Source organism: Heliangelus exortis, chromosome 1, assembly GCF_036169615.1.
Source record: "Heliangelus exortis chromosome 1, bHelExo1.hap1, whole genome shotgun sequence".
NCBI lineage: Eukaryota > Metazoa > Chordata > Aves > Apodiformes > Trochilidae > Heliangelus > Heliangelus exortis.
Window position 1 is genome coordinate 41,900,758 of NC_092422.1, and position 18,745 is coordinate 41,919,502.

Here is an 18,745-nt window from a genome sequence, read left to right on the forward strand (position 1 = left end):
GCTAGCTGCCAGGGGATGTCTTTGAGAGGATTATCAATAACTCAGAATGCCCCATTACAGCTGACTGATGTTCTATTGTTTGTAAGGACTTTGTTTTTCTTTATTTGGCTGCACCTGGTGAAGATCCTGCCATCTGGAATGTTTGGTGGCACAAGGTCATCCTTACTGGACACCAGCAGTGAGAGCAAGGGGAGCGACAGCAAAACCCTTCCAGCATGCCTCGGGCTGAGGGACACGGGGCTGCTGAGGCACAACTACTGCACACCTGGCATGGGTTAAGGAGGGAGCTGTGGCAAAAACCTGCAAAGGTTGAGTGATACCATGAATGTCTGGGTGGGCCTGAAGCTCCCTATTTACCCTCTGCGTAGGTAAAACAAGAAAATGACTTGGCACAGTGTGATTAATGACAACTGTTTCGTAAGGACCGAGATTATCAGGCCCTGATAGGGAGTGGTTAATTGCCTGTGCCTTATTAACTTTTACTGTTTATTTCATGCTCAGTGGGTGGATACACCTGTGAAAGTTGAAGCTCTTTGTATCCTAATGATGGATGATCCCAGAGGGAGTACCATGGCCTTGCAGCAGAGCCATGAGCAGAGCTCGGTGCGGATCGATGGAGCGCGGCGAGCTGCAGCAAATGGGGAGGTGCAAACAAGAGCTGGGGATTTCCATTGCGTGGGCCATGGATCAAGAGGTGACAGGAAAGCACACGAGACTGCTGGGGAGGCAAGGAGCAGTCTTATCAGGGACTGAACTGATTAGTGGCCTGTGCTGGCATCTGCCTCTAATCAGCAGGAGAGATCGGTGTGGGGGGAGATGTGGTGACGTGAGTGTCCGGCAGGGTGTTGGAGCTGAGTGTCTGCAGTGTAACCATCACACGTGGGAGCTGAGCTCTGCCCCAGAGCCTGATGCTCATACTCAGACTTGCCATTTCCTTGGAGCTGGGAATGGTTATTTGGGTGTGAAAGAAACATTTCCCTGACGTTTCTTATCCCTCGCTCAGTCCAATTGAGAAACAGAAGGGAGCAGTGTCATGTCCTTCGCCCATTGTAATCTCAATTTCCTAAATTAATACTAATCTAAAATTAAGAAAAAAGGGTGGAAAATTAAAATATAGAATTAATTGGTAGCTGTGGTGCTACACTCAATTTTCAAAAAGGATCATGGGTCAGACACCTCAGATTTGTCTGCACTCTATTAACTCATGTTTCCAGAATGTAAGACCCATGGGGGTCTTACATGGTTCCCATGGGGGAAACTCATGTTTCCAGAATGTAAGACCTATGCAAAGAGCCATAAAGATAAAAACCACTTCAAATTATGTGTATTAATCTTCCCCTGCTGTTAATTTCTCTTTCTTCAGTATTCTTTTTGGGCAAAATTTTTTTAGTATTTTCTTTTAGTAATTGCTCACCAAGCCAGTTTAAAATTAGAAAGGTGACTTTTCTAAACCGAATGCTCTCTGAATTAAGTTTCTATTACAGACATCTAATTGACAACCTGGGAACATGGAAGTGCTGAAATCCCTGGTGTAAATGCAGCTGTTCCTTTTATGTGCTTGTTTATGCCTGTGCTATGAACACTTAAAATAAGGTTCCTCTTTGGGTCCTTACAGAAGAAAAAAAATATAGTTCTGTAAAATACATTGACTGTGAGATGGCAGGGCACACTGGACACTGCACACTCGACTTGGCAGCTCCAGGTTCTGGGCTGCATGGGGACAGCTGGGAAGAGCAGCAGGGCCCAGCTTGGGTGAGGTGCTGCTCCTCCTGCTGCCCTGCTCTGCAGCAAATCTACTCTGGCACACTGGGGTGCAGAAAGAGGCTCCCAAAATAGAGAAACAGTAGCCAGAAAGCAATAAAAGGAGAAAAAAAAAAAAAAAAAAAAAAAAAAAAAAAAAAAAAAAAAAAAAAAAAGCTTGTCTGTGTTGTAGGGCAGAAAACAGCATCTGAGAGCCCTGGTGAAGAGCAGTGGGACAGTGATCAGTGATATGGGGCTTTGAGTAGGCAGTGAGGAAGGGACTGGGTTGTGAAGGAGAGGTTTATCTGATGAGCTTGTTAAGGAGATCCTTAATACATACACAGGGCTCTGCTTTCTTCCACCTTCTGCAAACCCTGCTGTACTCTAACCAATGGTTTAATACCACCGGTATAATCCAAATATACTGTAGTGCCTCCCAGCTAATAGCTATATATTATATATATATATATATAAATATATTTAACTCTGATATATTACACATTTCTTGTGTAATATACAGTAGAGAAGTCTTTAGAATATCATTCTGCATCTTTTACCCTACACCTACCATTCTGAAGTGACACGGTACGTTCACAGGAATTCACAGGTTGCAGATACAGGGTTGCCAAGTATTTATTATGAAAATTCTATTTTCAAAAAAAGACACTTAAGTCTTCTTAAGGTCTCCAGGAAGTATCTGGCAGCATTATCACAAACTGTCAAACCTCAGGCCATGCTGTCAACCCTTTACATGCCAGAACGTGCAGAGCACTATGCCAGAGGAAAGGCAGATTCTCTCTTTAGGGGAAAAAACCCACAAACCAGGGAACAAGAAGCCACAAACATGAAAGAACACTTCAAACTTTGACTTTTCACTCTCCTTATTTCAACAACCACTCAAACAAACAAAAAAATCTGCCTTGGTACTGAAGGCTGTGTTGTCATGGGTCCAAAACATTGTTTCAGTTTCAGATTGCAGAGCAGATTGTGATGACAACTTTAAAAATGCACATTTGTCATCTGAGCTACTCAGGTGGCTTCTGCTTTATATTGAGATGAAATGAACCACACCTCAGAAGTTCCTGCCCCTCCCACTGAAGATGACTACACCTCAGGTAAACATTTACAGCAAGGACGTAATTTGGACAGGTGAGCCTTGCTCTGTTTCTGTAAGTGAAGTATTATGTAGGAAGAATCTTGGTTCTTCAAGATTTTGAATAAAAACACCACAGTGGCTTCCTCCTGACATTCACATAGAGGGCTTAACATCATTGGAAATTGTTGGGCAATTTTTTTTATGGAACGAAAAGCTTCATTTGTTACAATGACCAATCTTTCTCGTCTTCTTATTATTCTTTAAGTCCACTGCAAAATAATTTTTGTCTTCCACCCTCCCTATTATTCATCTGTAAATAAATTTGTTTCTTTAAATAAAATAATAATTAAAACAAACAGACAAAAAAAAACCAATCCTGAAATGGCCAAGCTGACTGCTCAGTACAAGTTATATCCTTTGCACTATAATAGCTGATGGCTGTGATCTTTGTACTGCTGGTTTTCTAAAGAAATATCAACTCTTTTCATTTATTTACTTATTTATTTTTACACTTGATTCCTTCATGATCTTACCCAAGACTTCTGACAAATTACTGAACATAATTTCTTTAGCTTGTTTTCTCCTTTCAAAATCATTCATATTGTCACTTTACAGTTGTTTTCATCTAATGTGTCTTTCAGTCAGAATCAAATATAGTAAAGTTGCTTTCTGGTTGCTTTCTCTCCTTCATGTAGCATAATTATTTCTTGTATGTTCCAACAACTTACCAAGCAGCCTGTCTCCTGCTGTGTATCATTCCCAATAGGTACCCACCAGTTAAAAATCCTCACAGTGACAAGCTGAGTTATTTGGATGACTGTTAGTTGGTAAAAAAACAATGAGTTAATTGCATGACTGTTAGTTGGCAAAAAAAATATTACTTTGCAAGTCCAGCTGCCAGCCCTATGTTTGACAACTCTTGTCTCTATGCTGGCAACTTCTCCCACTCCCCCACTGCTACCGTGAGTAAGATAAATTGTATTTCAGAGTACTGAAGTACTGACTTGTACTTCAGGTGTTCTGTACTGCAGGCAGACACACACATTACAGACGTCTGAAGCTGGGCGAGACAGATCCCATGGTTCCAGTCTGATCAAGGTCCTCTGACATGTCTGGGTGCTGCCTATCAGTATCTTAACTGCTGTGGCAGCAGTTGTTCTTGGCCACCATTAATACATATTTCATGAATTTTGAGACAGAAATACTGTAAAAGGAGTTGAATGTACCTAACAGAGAAAACCTGAAGACTGAAGTTACAGTTTGCTTTCACTATAGAGAAGATGACTCAGGACTCTGATACTGGGACTCACAGCAAAAGGCTATTTTTCCTAAAAGCAGGGGAGACATTACTGAAGATTCTTAATGACTGATAAAATAATTTACAAAGAAATCTTGTTCTGTGTTTTAAAACATTGTTGGAAACTGAAATAATGCTTTGGATGATAGTACATTTTTATCCAGATTTTCTGTTAAAAGATTTGAGCAGCGCCTTTTATGTCTTAACTACTTCCTTATATCCACCAGTTGATCCAATAAAAGTTAGTTGTATTTTTTAAACGAACCTGCTGAAAGGACTGAAAGAACCAACCCACTACTCCCTCCACCCCATTAAAAAAAAAAAAAATTCTGAAAATGGAGGCTCACACGTGTATTAGACTTTCACTGTATAAAAATGTACAGTGGCTTTATTGACATGTACATTCCATTATGTTTACAGCTGCAAGATATGAGGCACACTCAGTATTGCACTTCATTAAAATTTCAGGCTCAAACATAACCCAGAAGTTTAAATGAAACTGCTGTTGTAATTTAATAATTCTTATACAGGACAAACATTGATACCTTTATATACAGTGTGATACTTGTTACATTTATGCCTTCCTAACACATTTTTTTTTTTTTATAACAGTCTAGGAAATAAACCAGAATATTCCTCTTTCCCATCCCCACTTGTGATGCGTTACAATTGTACAAGATTACAAAAAGTCAGTATACAATAATCAATATTTTTTCCTTTCTCCTTAAAGGCAGCATCATTCATAGTCCACAGACACACAGATCCTTTAATAGCAATTATTTATTTGTAAATGTCCAATGTTTCCTAGCCAATGACTGTAATGGCCACATGCAAACACCTCACAAGTTTTGATGTCTTGGTTCAAAAAATGTCAGTATCTCACAGCAAGAATTATGTACATGGTATTTGGCATCCTTCTTGCACTGTAAATTGTTCCTTTTACCTGGGTTATGAAATGGTCCCATCCTCATCCCAGCTTGACTTTATTTTCAGGACACTTGAAGGATGAGGGTACCTGTTTTGCTCTGGTAAAAAAAAAATGCTAGTCTAAAAAGTGTGAGCATTTCTGCAAACCCCACAACCCAGAGCAAATTCTTCACCAGTGGGTGGATGGACAACATGAAGTGGACATTCTGTTCCTTCAAGTTGTTTACCTTTGGGACCTACAGTGAATTTAAGGGTCAAGGGGGAAAAAAAAGGAAAAGAAAAGATTAATGCTTACATACGTTGTAAATAAACATTCCCTCAAAACTTGCTAAGTGAAGGTAATATATCTGTAATATGAATTTATAAGGCATAAAAAATAAAGGCTTAAGAAACAGCAGATAGGGGCTTTCACACAAATTCAGGAAGTCTAAAGGCTTAGTAGGTCAAGAAAAAAAAAGACAATTAGATCTGACAAAATATGTTAAAAGGGTTTGGACCAGATGACCCTTGAGGTCCTTTCCAACCTGACATTATGATTCTATGTTCAAAACAGGTTGGCTTCTTGAAACAGTTATGTCAAATGTTGAATTGGTATTTAAAAAAAATAAGCCAGGTGATCAAACTGACATGTAATTTAAAACCAAATCCAATTAAAAGTAAAGAAGGCAGAAAGTTTACAGGAAAGAACTAAACCAGGTTTCACCTCATTATTATTGTGGAAGAATTTAGCACAATCTAAAAGCAAAACTGATAAATACAATCAAGAACTACACTTTGAAGTGAACAATAATTCTAAGGCTTTTTTTTTACTTCTTTCATGTAAATATCTTAAATAAAAAAATCTCTTATTTTTTCCAACAAAAAAGTGAACTAGATAATTTACTAAGATCAAATCAATGGCACATGAAATTAGAAACTAAGGCATTAGAATTTTTTACAATAGAATTGCAACACATCATTACACATCTGGAGTCTGCATAGGTATAGCCAATTGGAATGTCTTTCTGCATCAAAGTTTAGAGATCAGTGTGATGACATTGCCTGTATTATTGGCAGAAAAAACCAAGAAAAAAAATCAAAAGCATCCAGAGAAAAAAAATCTATTCTAATATTCAAGGTACTGAATTTAAAATTTTTATGATTGATCCTGTGGTTTTCCTAAAAATTATCTACAAGAAAATATAAGAGTATCAATTAGAATCAATGACTCATTTCAGAATTCAGTGTGGTAAATTTGCTTTGCAAAAATACTACCTGCAGGACAGTGTGGGAGTTCTTCTTTAGGGATGCTTGTCATTCTTTGGAAATCATCATGGCAAGCATTGCAAAAATGAGTTGTCCCAAAGCAGAAAAAAACAGCAACTGAACAGCAGTAGCGGCATTTGTACTCCAAGAAATCTGTACCGTGTTTGGGACACATCTAAAAAGGAAGAAAACAGATGCCAAGAAATGAAGTAGCTGTGCTGTAACAATCTGAACGACTCATCCTGTAGGACACATTAACATATTGCATTATTCTATAGTGCATGTAACTACAAACAACTGGGAATTATTGTACAGCTCAGGTACTCGGAGCTTCAGAATGAAATAAAACCACTGAAAACACTGAAACACTTTTGCTTACCTGAGCCCTTGAAACATCAGAGCATGCACCACAAATGAGCTCTCTTGGATCATAGTCATCTCCTTGTCCAGCCTCAGCATCACAACGAGCTTCGCCTCCAAAATATGCCTTAATTTTATATGGAAATGATTAGACATTGAACCAGAGACAACTATTATTTTAACAAAATCAAAATTTGTAAGGGGAAAATGATGAATAACAGCCACTATAGTAGACTCCACTGTTCTGGTATCTCTTCACTTTGTTTCTAAATACATCTTTGAGGCAATGAGACAACGTCTCTCGAGCTCTGCAAGCCTAAAAATTGTGCCAGGTGCTGGGGCCTCTGCAAGTGACTGCAGGGCTTTTGAAACAGTATTTGGATGCTCTGTGAACTGTGTGTAAGGAAGACAGGAACGAGGCTGAAAGCAGCAGGGAAACATTCTATCAGAAAGGCTTTTTACTAACCAAAAAGGAGTTCTTCAACTCATATGGGATTCCCTTATAATTAGAAGTGTGCTATTTTCTACAGATTCATTCCACTTTTCTCATCTTATTCCACCAGGACACAAAAATGCACCAAGTAAGACTGCCAACTCTGATCAATTTCTCATATATTACAGCGTTTTCACCTGGAGACAAAGATTCACAAAGAGTGAGAGGAGGCAAAGAGTAACCTCCCTTCCTCCTCTGTTACCATCTTATGAACTAGCACACAAAATTCTTGCTCTCAGCAATTCTCACCCTTTTTGCAGTGATTTTAAAAGGACAAGGAAAGTAGTCTCAGAGCAACTGTGAAGAAGGAAAAATTTAAGAAGCCCCCCTTTCCCCAAATTCTGGTGACTAAAAAGAAAAAGGGAGAGTCCCATGGAATATATGTCAGGGAATTCAGGTAGCAGTTTGGGGTGAGCCAGTGCTGGAGAAAGGGAAGAAAGGTGGTTGAATGTTGCTGTTCAGATACATGGACACAGTGTGAAAGGGAGTAATGAGATACATGGGAAGAGGGCAACAAGAAAAACACTGAAATAATGAGTATTAAATATTGGAAAGAAAGCATATTGAAAAACTGGGACTCAGAACTAGGGAAAGTAAGATGAAAAAATCTTTGTATGGGAGGGGAAAAAAAGGCAGTAGGCAAGCTGAAAAAGGATGAGAAGTGAAAACTGAATGTGGGAGGCAGGAAAAAAGTGAACTGAGTTAACTATAGTAATGAGCTACAGGGATTAATTACTGCTCTTATCTATCATCTGGAAGTTAATCCTTTCCCTTCTAATTTCAAAAGCACTTCTATTTAACAAAGAATTATTGGTGCTTCCCTTGAAAAACATTTCATGAAATTGCCTTACTCCATTCATTACTAAAGGAAAAGGATAATTATGTGATCAAGGTGAACACTAAAATCAGCTTCAGATGAAAGAAGCCATGGGAGGGGTTCAGTGATTATCCAAAACTTCTATAATCATAGATAAAGAATGTTTGTCTCTTCTCTATTGGTGGGGAAAACAGAGGCTCCTTCTATGTGATTTTTGTTTTTTGGATAACTTTCCTATTCTCTACCTGAAGAAAATTGCACCTAGATACCCCAGAGTCTGTATCAGGCTAGATCACACATTTCCTCTTTCTACTTCTTTTTCATTCTTTTAATGTTTCTGGGCATCATGTCCATAGTTGCTGTGCTTCAAAGGCACTGACTGGTTAAGGATGGCAGTTTCCTTATCCCTGTCTCAAACCACTGCACTGTCATGAATCAAAATTAGAGAAGATTGTTCCTATCTTTTGGGACTGTCACTGAGGAGAACAACAACCACCAGCTTGCAGCAGACATAATTTTTATGTAATTCTTTAAGTGAATTTTTTAATTCATGGTTTTCTGCACTTCCAATGAGCTCCAACTTGGGTAGAAGTAATATTTAGGTGGAATCTTACCAAGGAACTCTCCATTTTAAAGAGTCAGAATGAAACCTATAGTTACACTATTTTCATGTTCTTGTAAAGTACGAGTTGGAAGTGGGACAGAAAGTTTGTTGGTGTTAAAGCACAACATCTTCTGCACATTCTTATAAGGACACTGGCACCTCAATATGCTTTTGATTTCTTAATTGTTCTGTAGATGCATTTTAAGCCTGATAAGACACAATGTACATCTAACTTATTCAACACTTCTAAAATTACAACATAACGACAGAATTTCTTTTCCTGCTTTCCTATTCCACACATAATATGCTAAATATTCTTGGAAGAAATTACTTTTGAAACTTGTAACATGCATTTAATTTGAAAAACTGCTAATTGTGATACCTTTTTGCACTTGTAGCAAACATAGTAAGCGTATCTGTTCATGGCATAGCCAGCTGGGTCGTTATAAAATCTAACCCCTGGTGTTGTGATGGCCTCACTCTTGTGCAGCCCTTCATACTCCAGTCTCATTAATGCTTTCCTTCTTACATCTTCATAGAGTTCTTTGATTGGATCAAGCAAATCCTTTAATACTGTATGATTGATTTTGTTCTGAAAGAGAAAAACTGATTTAAATATCTTGCACCTTCATTACAATGGCTGTGATAATTTATATTATGGTCAAACACAAAGAACGTAATGGATGTCACACAAACCTAAGGGCTCAGGGAGTGGAAATTACAAAAAATGGCTGATTTACTATACTTTATTTGCTGCAAAAATAATAACCAGGAATGCTTTTTCTATGGTCTTCTGTTATATGAAATCAACAGCCCTTACAACAGACTGTAACAACCACAATGGGGATGGCTAAAGGGTACACGAAATACTCACCATAGCACAGAACTATTCCATTCGTATTTTCCTTTTCTAATTTTGGTCCTTTTTGACTTACTGCTCAGCAATTAAGAATGACTGACAGTCCTCTATGCCAGGTCTTTATCATATAATAGTCACAAGCTATTCCTATAAATTACCAAAATGCAGCACCGAAGGAAGAAAGAGAGCATACAGAAATGGATGACCATTCAGAGATTTCATCTTCCAAGGGTGATTATGTGCTCTTTTCCTTCCCAGCAGCTTTTGTATCCTTTTGCTTACTGCAATTATGATTTTTGTAGAGTACAAGGTGATTTTTTTGTAATTTAAGCTAAATTAAATATCTATATTCTTCAGCTCTGCCATCCTACTGAAAAGCAAAGCAGCTTTCTTCCTCTCAAGACAGCCCCAAATACTGGGAAATTTACAAGCTGATGTTGCTAAAAATAAAGCAGAGTTAAGATAATGTCTGCATTATGTTTTCTTTTTAAGAGAAGCCTTACTTCAGGGAACTTTTTATTTAGTGGCATGAGAAATTAAGGAAACAAGTCACGTATAACTCATTTATATTGTAATAAACAATATACAGTTAAGAAAAAAATAAACAAAGAAAAAATAAAGACAGTGTTAGGTAACTTGTTTGACCTAGGCAGTAAACATGTAGCTCATTTACCTTGCAAATAGGACAGGACATAAACCCAAAAGTTATCCTTGGCCCCAGCCATCTGTTTTCTAGCACTCGTTGACAACATTGCAAATGGAAAACATGGCTGCAGTCCAGCTTTAGAAGAAAATACAGGTAAGTGAGCACTGAAGTTACATCAACCACTGAATCAGAAGTAGTTACTCAAGTCCCAACATATATCAAATTCAAAAAATCAATTTACTGAAAAATCCCAGAAGACCCCATTTTCCTAAAAAGGCAAAAGAGTATAAAATTGGAGTCATAAAGTCATTAAAGTTATAAACTTTCCATTCAGATACCACTAGTGAATATACGAAATACATATGAAGCACAGTCAATAATTACCTCTGTCTTGGTTTTCTCATTTATAAAGCACCAAAACACAGGAAACTAAATTGATACAGCATGCTTCCTTAAATATCAGTAAATCCAGACAAAAAGGAAGCTCTTAAATTAACTTACATACTGTAAGAATGTAAGAAATATTTTAAGAATATAATTTGAGGAACTTCTTAATTTGAACTTCTTCCACACTTAACCACAATATTCTCTCAAAAAAGAGGAAAAAAATGAAAGAGAAACCTGGATAGCTGGTGCTGCTGAAAGTGCTTCAGTAAAGCAGATCATGCACATGTCATCAGCATCTTGTTTCAGAGTTGTAGCATTCTTATCACAGCCATGCAAGCACGGCAAACAGTGCTCTTCGTTCTTAACGCCTCCACAGGGATGGCCACAGGCATGTGTCTTGCTGCAGGCAATTTTAGCATACTCCTATTAAAAGTAAATAATTAATTTTTTTTCCCTTTCCACTGAATGGTTTGGTACAGTTATGCTTTCTGAAGGATTGATGGTTTGTGCAATAAAGAAAGACAAAAAAAAAAAATCAGGGTACATCTTGTCCACTGCCACAGCAGGTGCTTGGGAAAAACTACACATCTTGTGTACTTGAAGCAGAACCAGCACCTTTGTTTACTTACGTTACTCCTGAGTAGCAGTGGTATAATGAAAACATAATTTTTAATAATTTTAATGTGAGGAAAAACATCCATGCATACTCTGTATGTTAACTCCTTCCTGCACAAACACTGCTTGCCCTGTATCAGCAGCCTTTGAGACACCTGCAGACTTAATTCCTTCAGGAAAGGAATGAAATAACCCACTCTTAAGATCATGTTATGAACTGATCATAAACCAGCATAAAGCACTTTTATCTAGAAATGGTACTTTAACCACCTCTTATTCCTATCCCTAGGTAAGTAGGGAACTTGTAATAGTTGCCCAGAAGCAAACAATTAACTGAATGGAATTAATTAACAGATGAATTTGCCACACATAAACAGAAATAAACAGGGTGGGATAAGAAACTGGTTAGGATTTGGCCCTCTACCAATTCCACCTGTACTGTGGGGCACAAAATAACTCAAGACATATGGATACAGTTGACAAACCTGTCCAAGTCTTGCATGTTCTGTGCTTACATAACAAACAGGTTTTGCACAAACTGCTTTTATCAAACTTCCTAGTACACGAGACTTGATGTTGACAGTGTGTATTTTCCTTTAAACTTGAAATGCTGTTGTGAAAACTTGAGATAGATTTGAAGATGATAATGAAAATACCCAGTATTTTCATTGACAACTGGTGTTTGCAGCCTGTAATTAAACTAATCATTTACAAACTTGGAATTTTTTGAATTACAATACAGAATTCAATATTTAAACCTTTTCATGTGAGGGGTCTGATCTTAAATGGACCACAGGGATGGACAATGTTTACTCAAAACAAAAACATGCATTAGATCCTTTAGTCCTCCTTCTATTCATGTAATTAATGACTACAGATATTTGTTAGTACACACCTGGCAATCTGTATCAGAACAAACACTTCCCACTGCTGATAACTCTGTTCCACTCCTACAGCCACAGAAACGACAGGCTTCAGAGCTGCTGGTTGTTGGTTTGCCTGGGTCCACAAAAATAAACAAAAATGAAAATTGTTGTAACGAAACACAAGGGACTGATATGCTAACAACAGACACCTAAACAACAATCATTGTAAACAATGAGAAAAATAGAAATCCTTACCCAGTTAAACAATTTCGTTTTTATAAACAAACAATTAAAAGTATTACCCTAAAGCAGGTGAAAACCCCCAACTGTTTTGTTGGTTTGTTTGTTTTTTTTTTTTTTGACAAATGCTCATGTAAAAAGGCAGAAATCATCAGGAAAAAGAGCAAGCAATAATAGATGTGCTTTACCTGTCTGTTCTCGGAACTCCACCATAGCCTTCATAGTTTTAGAATCTGCTAATGCCATCAGCCAGAAAAGTTTGGTCCTACCACAACCCTCATGGAGATCAACTTTGATAGCTTCCTCCTCTTCTTTGAATACCTGTCAGGTTAACAGAACAGATAATAAATAACATCCCTATCTTATTTTTGTCACTTTCATCTTTCATCAGATGTCTTACAGATTCTGTAGAGTTCGTTTACTCCAAGCTATTTTTCTTCTACGAATTCCATAATTTAGATTAGATATTAGGAAGAAATACTCCTCTGTGAGGGTGGTGAGACACTGGTACAGGTTGCCCAGATAAACTGTGGCTGCCTCCTCCCTGGAAGTGTTCAAGGCCAGGTTGGATGGGGCCTTGAGCAACCTGGTCTGGTGGGAGGTGTCCCTGCCCATGCAGGGGGGTTGGAACTGGATGACTTTTAAGGTCCCTTCCAACTCAAACCATTCTATGATTCTATGATAATTTGTATAATACTGGAGAATGGATAAAGTTTTTGTGTTTTTAAAAATAAAAATAAATAAAATCAGTGCTTGAGCTAACATGACCAGGAAACAATAGTGCAGCAATGCTAAGAGAGCTGCACAGCATTTTTTTCTAATTTTAAAAATATAGAGCTTGGGCTTCCTAAGTACTATTCAATTCATCCAAAATGCCACAGTATATTACAAGCACAAGATAACATTAGATATACCTTCAAATAACTATGCTAGTAGTTTCTCAAAGCAATACTGATAATTATGGATTTAATGATACATACCATGTATAATTACGTAAGTGTGTAATACTAATATTTTTGACTTTCACATAAACACACAGTAGGTAAGTTCAGCTACAATGAAGAAAATATAAAATTTTTGCAAAATCAAAAAGTCTGCAAAAGATCCTCAGTGGGCTTAAAAAAGTAAAGACTGTATCTAGTTTTGTAAGCAGCTCTGTTTTCATTCATTTCACTTGCAATGCAGAAAAAGTTGAGATTTTTATGGGGTATGGATGCATATACCCAATTCAAACTTTGTTTTCATTCTTACTAGAATCAGGGAAAAAAGCCCTAATTGCTTTGCAAAGGATTGACACAAGCAGGTCCAAGTAACTTACAGGCTGTCCTTGCTTGGAGGGAGAGAAAATACATTAAGGAGGTATGTATATGACAGAAGTTGGAAAAAACCCAGGAAGCTCAGAGAAAACAGGAGACAGGAAATGCAACAGAAAAACTTAAATTGAGGGGATTAACACGAGAGATGTAAAGGTAAAGGTGGTGCATAAAGAGCAGAAGTTCAAACATGCTTTCAGAAGTAAATAGGAAAATCTGATAAGTAGCTATTTTTGGACAGATTAAAGGAGAGATGTCAGGACTTCTATGAGGTAAGAACTTACTTTTTATCAACTGTATTCTGAACAGGCTATATAGGAGAAACCAGAAAAATGAATCAGACTAGACCATGCTGTGCCAAGACAGAAGAGTAGACATAAAACCATCAACTTAGGATGACAAAACAGAACAATTTCAAAGGGGACTGCAAAGATTCTGGCTAAGAAATAGAAGATAACAGATCCACTTGGAACTGCTGCAAATGCTGAGGCACCAAGATCTTTAGAGTGAGACTCGGTGCCAGTGACCTGAGGTTTACATCAGACATGCTCTAGAGTAGCTGATCCCTTGCTGAACCATCACTAGCAGTGTGTCCCTGCATCTCTCTTTTGTTGTTTGTAGTTTCATTTGAAAGGAATGCAGTTCATGCACTCCAAGGCTCCTCTGTAACACAAATCAAAGCATGGTGAGGAGATAAGGAGATCTGCTTCAAAAGCCCTAACTGAAAAGCCTGATCCTAACTCAAAAGCAAATGTGGATGCACTCTAAGAGAGGGAGAAGAGGAATGATTTCCATTGAATTAACTTTATTAACAAGTTTTATTATTTTAGCCTACTACAGTAATAAGTAGCCATAAGGAAGGGGAAAATTAAAGACCCCAGAAAGCACAAGAGAAAACTAATGTCAAGAAAGAGGAAAAGTTCAGTAGCTTAAGAAGTAAAGGCATCTTGAACATTAATTTCAATGGGAAAAAGAAACATTTCAAGGAGAATGTAGTTTCAGGTTTAGAGATGAAAAGGATAAGAGAATAACACAAAAGGACACTAATTAGCAGACTAAAAAACAAACTGTAAAACTTATCTAGGGAAGTGAAAGAGGAAGTATGTATTTCATTCCTAAAAACAAAACCAAAAGAAATCAGGAAATTTCCAGGATTATGGATATGACAACATATTTTTCTGTAAAAAGACAGTGAGAACTGGAATAACACTGAAATGTAAGAGAAGACTGACATAAGAAAATCAGTAGGAATATTTGCTGCCAAATAGTCTCCCTGGATATTAAAAGAAGTATGTACCTTAAAAATAGAGGTTGATAAGCACTGATTCAGGACAGAAGTACAGAAGATTTAATTTAACAGGAATAAAGAACCAATAGATATTTAAGGAAAGTCTGTACACTTCCTAGATTTTCCTATAAAGTGTTTCTAAACAGTGTTAAATCAAGACTGAAGGAAGCTGATGTAGTTTAATACTTAGAATTAGGGACTGCTACATGAGTTTCCAATCTTCTTCAAAGATAAAGGAGAATTTAACTAAAACCAACTACAAAAAATTAAATGGAAACCTATCTACCCCACCACAAGCACAAAAGAAAACACTACTTTCAGATTTGGTTCTGCTTATATATTAATTGGGAAAATGCACCCAGTGTATGCAGTGCATACAACATATCACATCCACCTTACCTGTCTCTGATGAGTTTTTGTTCGCCGATGGAGATGAAGGAATCGGTCACAGTCTGTACACAAATTCCCACAGACATTACATAAAATGATTGCAGCAGTTTCACCATCATCGTGGTTATCACACATCGGCTGAAAAAAATTAAGAAAAAATTTAGGAAATAATTGTCTCTTTATTAAACCCCTTATTTCCTTTCAGTGTCTATTGTTATTGCCCCCAAGTCACCCCCCACCAATAAATAAGGGAAAATAAAGAGCTTGTTTAGACTATTAATTGTATCTTTAGAACAAACATTATCTAAACAATTACTCCTAAATGCAAATAGTCCAACTTTACTGCATCTGTTCTTTTGATATTCTTCATCTGATAGTTTCACTGATGTAACAAAAACATGTTTTTTCAACAATACAGTTGAGACATCATTTCGCCTACTGTGAGAAAGGATTTATGTGGTAACAAGGGGTTATGGTCATGTTAAGAGAAAAGTTTGGAGATTTTAGTACTCAGGTAAGTCAATATGCATGATATTTACCCTTAATTACTTTGCTATGGCATGTTTATTTTGCTGAAACATCTAATCAAACACATAGGTTATCTATAACTTGGAGAGAATACAGTCAAAATAACAATTTTCAAAATGCACAATAAGATTAAGTTGCTCTGTGATTTGCATTATTTTAAAAAATTAATACAATTCTGTATTGCAATTCAAAATATCTCCACAGAGGTCAATGACTGATTTTGACGTGCACATATTTGAGAATAAGTTTCCATCATACTCCCAGAACATGTGGTTTCCTTGGTACTGCTCATGCAACATAAACCAGAATCCTTCCATCAGCAGTCCTGGTAAGGGGAACACAGTCCAAACCCCAAACATTTGCAATTCTTGGTATAAGACAGGACTGGGCAATTTCAGGCTGGGTTCAGCAGCTTCTATCCCTGTTTGACTATGTCTTGGCTGTTCCTCTGACATTTCCAGAGCTCTACACAAGTCCCCTGACTTTCTTAATCACCTCAGAAACCAGTGTCTGCTTCCTTCCTAGCAGAATTTTAGTCCCTGCTGCTGCTGCAGCTCTGTCCCTCCTGTATTCTCTTTCCACCTACACTAAACTGCTTTGGAGGCTTCTTTGCTCTAAGCATCCTCAGTTGCTAGCAGGAAGGCACAGTCTTCCCTTGCCTCACACAGGGATCCACCTAACCAAGTTATAAAGAGATTAACTTCATTATTTAGTTCTTTCCAGATTTGTATTAAAAACTAAAACTTTTTCTGATACAAAAAATATAGACAGAAACTCAATTAATCCATCATATTCCATATTGAATTTGTAAATTTTCTGAGTAAATGTTAGCATTACTAAATTCAGTTAGAAAGAGTTTCTCTTCGGGCTATCACTCTCTACTAAGATGGGCAAGAGAAAGCTAAATAATAGAGAAGTTATTGAGGAATATAAAAGAATTGACTTCACTATGTGAGAGAGATGCAGATAGAATGAAAAAAGCTGATAGAGGATGTTGTATTGACTGAGTCAATCTACTCTCAAAATTCCACCCTACAGGTAATTAGGAAGGCCTTGCTTCATCCTGAATACGAGCAGAATTGCTTCCTGCTTGAACTTGGAATTTTTGTTTCCTCAGGAGTGATTGTCTAAACCACAAATATTTCAAACATGTACATACCATCTCCACTGGGGACAACAGGGAGGAATATGGTTAGGCCAAGTCTACCTTTTCCTATTGCTTTTCTAAATTATTTGACTACTGAATAAATAAAAAATAAAAAGATACCATTTTCAGTCTTACCATCTGTTTCTGCTGTCCATCCTTTCCCATCCATCTTCCTGAGGATAGTCTATCAACATGATCCTGATCAAGTACACAGAGGGATGCTAAGGCCAGCCACAGCTATCGACAGACAAAGTAGAATACAATGGTTTAGAAATACCAAGAAAAAAAAAAAAAGCCAAATACTAAAAACAAACTTTGGCAGACAACAACATCACTGTTGCCTGCAAAGTGTATCAATATTGGCTAAAGCTCACCCACAGAACAAGATTTTTCTTTTCCAAAAGAAGTCAAGCACACAACAGAACTTACTGTACTTTTGGAACTTTTTGTCAACTTATGGTCATAAATGCAGTAGTTAGCACAGAAGAGAGAAAAAGTGAAGAATGAACAATCAGAGTGCATTATAAATATGGCAAATACAGACTTGCATATCACTCCCCAAAATTGCAGGCTTTGGGGGAGAAGAAGAAATTGATGGGCATAGACTAAAAAAACAACCCTAAGCAGTAAAACTTTAGCTCTCTTCTCATTGCACACAGCATTTGAGATTACCAAGAAAAAGATCTGAGCTACCTATTCTTCAGAGGAAGCTTTTGTCTCTTTCTTCCCATTGACTGAAAACCTGAAGAGATGAGCTACATGAGCATCATTTGTTCATAGGCCTGCAACCCAAACTAAATGCACTTGGCAGATGCATTTTACAATACTACTAGATCTCAGGTTTGATTTGAACAAAAAATTTAATTGAAGAACTCTACTGTACTCCCCCCAGATATGCAGACCTCTGGGACAGAGCTAAGTTCCTTCACAAGGAGAGCTAGGGCTGACGTGCAGAACTCCTCTGAGACATGACTGAACTAACAAAGTGACAGCAGGAGCCAGTGGTACTCAGATCATGTCTTCCAAAGAGGAGAGAATATAGAGTATGGAGGCAAAAAGGACATCTGGCACTGCCTTTTAAGCTGGAAAACTGTGTCAGATGTTTGTATTCGTGGCAAATCTCTTTTCTTTTTCCCCATGTGAGCATGTTTGAGAAGCCAAAATCTAGACTTTCTAACATGGTAGGAATGTCATAATTTAAAAGTATTCTTTTTGTGGTAATTCAAGCAATTTATTAAGGTTAAGTTAGTCCAAGTTTCTGTAAGAGCTGTGGAAGAAGTAAAGACAAAGAAAAAAAATATCCTAGATAAATACAAAAATTGATCTGCAAATCATTTTTACTTTTGTGACTAAACCACAGGTGAATAGCTTAATTGTCCTACAGAATGTTTGTTGCTGTATCTGTAAGAGCCTTGAGATGTGGCAGCTGATAGCCTACAAGTGAAACCACTTAAAATAATCTTGTAGAGAGCTGGAAAAACAGCTGATACACATTGTGCAATTTTCCACCCAGATGATCTCAAACTTAGTGAAAGGCAAATATCACAAACTTAAAGCAGAGTTCCCTCAAGGATAAAACCCCAACTAAACAAGTGTATCACTCAAGTCTTCAGTACCTGGGAGGTACTCAAGATACATATTTAACAAAAAATTACTTTTACTGGTGTATTTCTGTCACACAGAAGAAAACTGCAACTGCTATGACACAGAGAAAGCAAAACTTTGATTAGGAAAGAGTGATTGCCTTAATAAGGATACCTGTCTGTTAGGCACAGAGATTTGGAGAATATGAACTGGATACTGTGTGCACTGTTTTTGAAGCAACCTGTAGATGGAAGTTTTTTCTAAAATAGAGAAAGGGTCTTGGATGGACTCCTACTGCATATT

The 18,745-nt window shown here is 37.3% G+C and overlaps 1 protein-coding gene across 3 annotated transcripts in view; it reads right to left on the reverse strand.

Moving 5' to 3' along the window:
* Window positions 1-4,487: 4,487 nt before the first annotated feature.
* The window catches only part of MYCBP2 (MYC binding protein 2), a 175,059-nt gene continuing 160,801 nt past the window's right edge, over window positions 4,488-18,745 (reverse strand). For all 3 annotated transcript variants that reach the window (XM_071741405.1, XM_071741413.1, XM_071741397.1), the window contains 10 exons: window positions 16,994-17,095; window positions 15,193-15,321; window positions 12,381-12,513; window positions 11,982-12,085; window positions 10,706-10,894; window positions 10,112-10,219; window positions 8,962-9,171; window positions 6,685-6,792; window positions 6,315-6,480; window positions 4,488-5,296 (listed from right to left, as the gene is read on the reverse strand). In XM_071741405.1, the coding sequence (XP_071597506.1) occupies window positions 5,181-5,296; window positions 6,315-6,480; window positions 6,685-6,792; window positions 8,962-9,171; window positions 10,112-10,219; window positions 10,706-10,894; window positions 11,982-12,085; window positions 12,381-12,513; window positions 15,193-15,321; window positions 16,994-17,095 (1,365 nt within the window). In that variant the 3' untranslated portion in view covers window positions 4,488-5,180. The remainder of the gene's footprint in view (window positions 5,297-6,314; window positions 6,481-6,684; window positions 6,793-8,961; window positions 9,172-10,111; window positions 10,220-10,705; window positions 10,895-11,981; window positions 12,086-12,380; window positions 12,514-15,192; window positions 15,322-16,993; window positions 17,096-18,745) is intronic.